This window comes from Talpa occidentalis, unplaced genomic scaffold (assembly GCF_014898055.3).
Source record: "Talpa occidentalis isolate TD23 unplaced genomic scaffold, MPIMG_talOcc4v2.1 talOcc4.16, whole genome shotgun sequence".
Classification (NCBI taxonomy): domain Eukaryota; kingdom Metazoa; phylum Chordata; class Mammalia; order Eulipotyphla; family Talpidae; genus Talpa; species Talpa occidentalis.
In genome coordinates, this window is record NW_023601653.1 from 81,144,719 (window position 1) to 81,152,284 (window position 7,566).

The window sequence follows — 7,566 nt, forward strand, 5'->3', positions numbered from 1 at the left end:
TTTTGACTGGATTATTTTCTTTGTTGTTGCTGAGTCTCATCAGCTCTTTGCAGATTTTTGTGATCAGTCCTTTATCATTAGTGTTGGGTGAAAAAATGTTCTCCCAGTTGGTGGGGTTTCTCTTTGTTTTTGTTATTGTCTCTTTTGCTGTGCAGAAGCTCTTTAATTTGATGTAGTCCCAGCTGTTTATCTTTGCCTTCACTATCACTGCTTTGGGTGATGTGTCTGTAAAGATGTCTTTGATGTGCAAATCCCGTAGTGTTTCGCCTATATTTCCTTCTATGTATTTATGGTTTCAGGTCTTATGTCTAGTTCTTTAATCCATTTTGAGTTGATTTTTGTGTATGGTGTGAGGTAGTGGTCAAGCTTCATTCTTTTGCATGTAGCGACCCAGTTTTCCCAGCACCATTTATTGAACAAACTTTCTTTGCTCCAATGCATAGTCTTTGCTCCTTTGTCAAAGATTAGTTGACCATAAATCTGTGGGTTTATTTCTGGATTTTCTATTCGATTCCATTGGTCTGTGTGTCTGTTCTTGTTCCAATACCATGCAGTTTTGATGATTATGGCTTTGTAGTATAGTTTGAAGTCTGGGAGTGTGATGCCTCCATTTCCTTCTTTTTTTTTCAGGAGAGCTTTGGCTATTCGGGGTTTTTGGTGATTCCATATGAATTTCATCAATAATTGTTCTATTTCTTTGAAGAATGCCATTGAGATTTTGATTGGAATAGCATTGAATCTGTTTATTGCTTTTGGAAGGATGGCCATTTTAATAATGTTTATTCTTCCAATCCATGAGCAGGGGATGTCTTTCCATTTCTTTGTGTCTTCTTCTATTTCTTTTAACAGTGTTTTATAGTTTTCTTTGTATAGGTCCTTTACCTCTTTTGTTAGATTTATTCCCAAATATTTGATTTTTTTTGTTTCAATAATAAAAGGGATGGTTTTTTTGATTTCTTCTTCTTCAGATTTATTGTTTGTGTATAGAAAGGCTACTGACTTTTGCGTGTTGATTTTGTATCCTGCCACTTTACTGAATTGATTGATGAGTTGAATTAGTTTTTCTATTACAGAAAATTTTAATACATATAAATAGATATGAAAATGGGGAGAAAAATCAAGAAATTATATCATCCAGAAATAAACAATATTATTTTGTTGTTTGGCCTTTCAAATATTGCTGATATTTGCAGTTTATTAGGAAGGCAACCTCAGGAACATAGATGATAGGACAAATTATAGGTGTACTAAGCACAGAGTTTCTTTGCCTTCTGCCAACATAACCAGCACCTCTGTGTATTCACCAACCTGGAAAAATTAAAATTTATACCCCTAAATATCTCCAAATCACTCCCATTTTGATTACATTCAAAGCATCACCAACCTTTCACTCCTCATGGTGAGACATCTTGGAATTATCGCTGACCCTTCCCTGCATCACCCACCTCTATTGTCTCTACCTTCAAAATCCCTCTCAGATGTATTCTGTTATGGGGCAACCCCGATATAAAACGGGTTGCCTGGCTGTGGATCCTCACCCATGAGCTTAAAAGGGATTTAATACTCCACTGCAGGCACACAAAAGGTTAATTAAAGGTTTATTTACAAGGGAAAGGGAATTGAGAAAATGTACAACTCAGGGAGAAAATAGGGAAATAAAGTCTTTAATGCGTCCTTCCCAATCCGCCGACCTGGAAACCCAAAGGCACTCTCAGAGCTGGCCGGACGCTGGGAGCTGGTGGAGAGCCAAAATGGGGGACCCCCCGCCCAAGCCCACAAGTCTGGCTTTATATCAACCTGGCTGCTCAACCCCACCCTCAGGTCCCAGCCACCTTCCCTTGGGTGGTGATGGGATTTGGAGTTCCCAGTGTCTTTGGCTTTGGCCTGTGGTGGGGGTGGAGTCCACAAAGCCTGTATGGAATTAGCTTTAGCACATCCTTTTCCCCCTAACATACCTACTTGTCACTAGCTCATGTCAAATACAATGACTATCAGACTTCAAGAAAGTCCAACATGGTTTGCCCCCCTACAGTCATTGCTTGGGTAGAGCCCTCCCACATTGACTCTGGGCTCAGCCATGTGGCTCACTGCCAACAATGTGCCCATGATGTTGTTTTTGGAATTGTTGGGGTCAGAGAGTGGGGTCCTTGGGTTCAATCTGGGAAATGTTTCCCCAACTCTCCCCTGTCACCAACACCGGTGAGTTCCCAGGCAAGTTTCTCCATGACACAGAGACGACAGTCATATCCAAAAGGGCAGGTTTATTGTAAACAGGAGAGAAGAATGAAGGACACTTGTACAGACACAAGCAGGCAGAAAGGGCTTCCGGAAAGGGGCAGGTTTGCTAAGAGAAAGGCCTGCATGGTCACTGTCAGGCAGCCTGAGGAGCTGCCTCTGGTGAGGGGGTCAGTGAAGAGAAGCCCAGACAGGGTACAGGTCACGGGAAGGCAGGAAGGCTGCTGCCCTGCCAAGGACAGAGAGTTGGTGAAAAGGAAGCACCTGCACAGGCCCAGGTGGGCAGAGGACTGCATACCTGTGCCACTGCAGAGACTGTACTGATAGGGGCATGTTCTCTGTGGGAGGGGCTCATGCCTTCCTGGAGTGGTTTGTTTGTTGTTGACTTTGAATAAACTATGTAGAATTTGAAAGGGCCCAGATTTCTACAATGACCCCCAATCTCCATATCTTTCTTCAACTTCAGGTCTGCACTGTTGACACCCCCTACAGCATCTGATGCCTGCTGGGATCTGTGCTTTGTGATCTGGGCATTGGCCCTAAGGGATCTTAGTTCCTAAAGCTGGTTAATGGCTCTGAATCCCTTCTACCTCCACCTCCAGCTCTTGGCTTGTGAGCCAGGTTTCTGGTCTTGGGGTGCCTCCTCCAGTTTCTGTCCTTATCCTTCACCAACACTAACAGCCATAATGCAAGCAGGAACTCAAAAAACCCTTGAAACCTTCTGACCACCATGTGAACAAGCCTCGGCAAGCGCACTATGTAAAACACAAGGTCTTCTCTCTCCCAAAACCTTTACAGTAAATTTGCTCATGTTCTCTCTCACCCTCACCCCAGAACAGAACTGCCCGCCTGACCACCACTCAACTGAGAAAGTGTGAACAAGGCAGTCAAAGACCAAGAGAAGAACCACTCCAGTGAGCCCAGCCCAGTTTCCAACCCACAGTATCAGGAACTTAGTAAACGTGGTTATTTTAATCAATTAAATGTTGAAAGTGGTTTATTACTCAATAAGAAATAACCAGTACACCAACAAAAGGTCAGCACATAATAGAACACAGCTATGTCCTCTTAAGGACCCAGGATTAAGACTGAGGTGTGGGGCCTCCCTGGTAGCCCAAGGAATTAAGTCTCAGCACTATGAAGCTGTCCGCAGCCACTGCAGCACGAGTTCTATCTCAGGCCAGGGAGCTACCCACGTGGCACTGCAGACCTCTCCTGTTTCCCCACTGCTCCCCTCAGCAGAGTATTTCAGTAGATCCTCCTGTTCTGCTCCCAACTCTGTCTCTGGTGAGTCCTCTCACACCCCACAACTCTGGCCCAACCCCAGTATGCATAATATAAATAAAATAAATCTTTTAAAAAATAAAACAATTTCATTTCCATGAATTTCATTTTCTCTAAACAAAAAAAAAAAAGATTTTCAAATTAACTTGTAAAAGTTGTGCTGAAAATTAGCAATAATATGTAAAATGTCAGGCACTTAAAAAACTGAAAACCATCCTTCTTAATCAAATGACAGGGCCTGCCTGATTTATATATGTAGACTCTATCATTCAAATCAAACTCTGAAAATACAACATATTGTTACTGGGGCTCAAATTATCTTTCATTCACTTTTGATATCTAAACTGTGGAAAGGGTTAAGTTTTTAGTGAGCACCTTTTAAAATATACTATCCATGCAGACATAGCGAAAAAAACACAAAATTCCATAGCTTGAAGATTCTTCATTCACCTCATGGCACCATTTAAGGTGTCATGTCTCTCAGATGTCCAAGATGGCGTCTCAAAAACATTCAGAGAGGCAGCTAAGACTATAGGGTAAAGGAAAGAAGCTACTGATGTGAGTGGGAAAGTAAGCAAGGACGTGCAAGTGTCTAATCCATTACATCCATGAAGCTGAAAATGCCCTCAAAAGCAAACACAGATGTTTATATACAATCAGTTTATTCTTCCACATTTCCACCATTTCCAGAATGCCCGTCCCTCGGGTCCACAGTGAATCGGTCACAATATGAAATCTTCAATCAATTATTTTGGTGTGTTACCTGATTTTGCTAGTACTTTTTTCAAAAAATTATAAACAAAAAAGCTATCAATGTCACAAAAGACTATTGGATTACATTTTCATTTATGTCAACTATTTTTGCAAATTTTTTTAAGATTTATTTATTCATACAAAAACCAGGGTCCAGGCCAGAGGTGCAGGAGGGTGAGAGGATTCACCAGAGACAGAGCAGGAAACAGAACAAGCAGACTGACTGAAATACACTGCTGAGGGAGCAGAGGGTGAGGCAGGAGAGGTCTGCTGCACCATGTGGGTTTCTCTTCTGCCAGCTGGGATAGAACCTGCACTGCCGAGGCTGTGGCCAGCGCCACAGTGCAGAGCTCAACCACCTGTGACACCAAGGAGGCCCTTTTTGCAAATATTTAATAAACTCAGATACAAGAGGTGAAGAATATTGTTATTCTGTGCAAATACACAAGATGGGGTTGAAATTGAAGGCAGATACATAGTCCCTGAAAGCTCTGTGTGCTCATACTCTTGAAAAAGACAGCCCATTGAAAGAGGCTCTGTTGCAAGCAGGGGAAACCACTGACATGGACAGAGTAGAGGCAACACTAGGAATAATGGGTAGGGCACATTTAAGAACCCTAAAGAGGGCCTCCCCGGTGGCGCAGCGGTTGAGCGCTGGGTTGCGAAGCTGCCCGCAGCCTCTGCAGCGCCGGTTCGATTCCCAGCTGCTCCCCGGCCACCAGAGGAGGGTCCCACATGGCACGCAGACCTCTCCTGCCGCCCGCTGCTCCCCTCAGCAGTGTACTTCGGTCCTTCTGCCTGCTCTGCTCCCCGCTCTGGCTCTGGAGAATCCTCTCACCCTCCCGCGCTTCTGACTGTACCCAATGCTTGTATAAATAAATAAATAAATCTTTAAAAAAAAAAAAAAAAAAAAAAAAAAACCCTAAAGAGAGTTGATGTAAATGGAGGTGACAAAGACATTGAAGTTTCCACAGAGCTGAGAAACATCAATTTGCAAAATACTGGCTTCCTCAGACTTTCTTCCCAATGCTGTTGGCATCAATATTATGAGAATACACAACTCTCCTGAATAATTATCTATCCATTAGCTGACAACTTATTCTTTGTTTTATTTTAAATTTCCATTTCTACTATTTCTTGGAAAGAAATGCAAGTCTTTTGAGGGTATCATGGAAAGACTGCTTTACTTGTTTATTTCTCAGGGAGTAAATGAAGGGATTCATTAAGGGAGCAACAGATATAGTCAGCAGAGAAACTGCCTTATTAATGGTCACTTCGTCCTTAGCTGAGGGTTTGATATACATAAAAATGCAGCTGCCATACGAGATGGAGACCACGATCATGTGGGAAGAACAGGTAGAAAAGGCTTTTTTCCTTTGCTGCATGGAAGGCAACCTCAGGATCATCCTAATGATGTACACATAGGACAGGCCCACACAGAACAGGGTCATTATGAGGGTCAACACAGCACTGACAATAACCAGCTGCTCTATCAACCACGTGTCTGAACAGGAATTCTTCAGTAAGGGGGAAGCATCACAGTAATAATCTTCAATAGTAGAGCCACAGAATTCCAGAAAGAGAGCCAGAATGAGGGGTGGGAGGACGATCAGGAAGCCACACACCCAGCAGCAGACTATGAGAATCCTACAGACCCTGCTGTTCATGATGGTCACATAATGCAGGGGCTTGCAGATGGCCACATAGCGGTCATATGACATCACGGCCAACAGGAAAAACTCTGTGGCTCCAAACAGGACAACAAAAAAGACTTGGGTAAAGCAGGCTTTGATGGTTATGGTCTTGTCCCCACTTGCTATCATGTACAGGTAGACAGGGACACAGGCACTAGTGAATGAGACTTCCAAGAAAGAGAAATTTTGCAGAAAGAAGTACATAGCGGTTTTTAAATGTGCATCCACGAAGACGAGAACAATGATGGTCAGGTTCCCCATCACGCTCAACACGTATGTGATAAACAGAAAGACAAAAGCCAAAATCTCTAGCTGTGGGTCACTGGTCAACCCCAGGATGATGAACGTTGTTATTGCTGAATGGTTTCTCATCACTGCTTTCATACTCTTGCCCAATCTTCACAGAAATGCCACAGAAAATGCATCTGAGGAGCAATGTCAAAATATGGCAGAATCAGACAGTCTCTCCCTGCACCAAGCAAATCCAGTCACACACATGTCTTTCCTTAACTAGATGCACTGGGATGTGATGGGGTAATTCCCTCAACACCACTGAGATGTGCTGCAGGGATACTAAGTTTATGGACAGTTTTCTTGAAAATTACTGCTACTGAAACTGTGACAACATGCCAGGATCTCCAGATTCACAGCACCATTTCCAAATCACTGTTTTCAAATTCATACTTTGGTTGTGAATTCCTACTGGACAGGAGTGAGTCCTTTGGCTCTGTACTTTCCAGATCATAGTCTCTTAATTACAAAATGTTGGGGAGCCTTTTCTGTTATTTTTTTAAATATCCTTATATTTTCACAGTATAGGATGTCTCCCCTCAAGTCCGTCACCAGAGTTGTCTCACCACCAAGTTGCCCAGAGTCTCCACCACACTCCACCACGCTCCCTCCACACCTGATCCTACTCTGCACTCTTCCTCCACAGTCACAAAAGTTTTGTACTCAAAAGCTCAATCCTAAAATTCCTTTGCTCCTATTATGGTGCTTCATACAATGCATGTGAATGGAGGACGGTGGTTATGTCTCATCAGACTCTCCAGATAGCTCCCTCCCCAGTGACCTAGACTTTATTTCATATATAAAGGCCAAGTTACATGTTTCAAAAAGAAAGAAGCCTTTGATCGCCCTTTTGTCTGGCTCTCTTTAGTTCCTCCATTATTCCCGTTTCCTATCTCTGTCCTCAGCAGACAGCCTTGATGCAGGATTAATTGAATCTCATTTGTAAACCATGGGTTAAAAAATAAAAATAGTGGAGGACATTCAGACACACTGCAGCTTTCCTTTGATCATAATCAAAGAAGTATAATCCATGTTTCAGTCATGGAGAGTTAAGTGTAAGTGTACATGGAACTTGGATGTGTTTGTCTGGAATCAATCATACCTCTGTCATGTACAAGCAAATCCTTTAATCTCTCTGGGCTCCCAGTTTCCTGTTCTGTAAAATGGGGTTCACAGAAATACTACGTTGCAAGGTTGCCAGGAAGTTCAAATGAAATAAACTATGTAGCATACTTATTACACTTACCACATGTTAATATTATACACAATTTGCTATGATTTTTCTTATTTATGAAGCCAGTCTCTTCTC

At 42.6% G+C, this 7,566-nt stretch overlaps 1 protein-coding gene across 1 annotated transcript; it reads right to left on the reverse strand.

The window, feature by feature from the left end:
* Window positions 1-5,402: 5,402 nt before the first annotated feature.
* LOC119248481 (olfactory receptor 6C2-like) lies at window positions 5,403-6,338 on the reverse strand. Its single transcript, XM_037515436.2, has one exon. The coding sequence runs from the start codon at window positions 6,336-6,338 to the stop codon at window positions 5,403-5,405; it is 936 nt and encodes a 311-aa protein (XP_037371333.2).
* Between the last annotated feature and the right edge of the window lie 1,228 nt (window positions 6,339-7,566).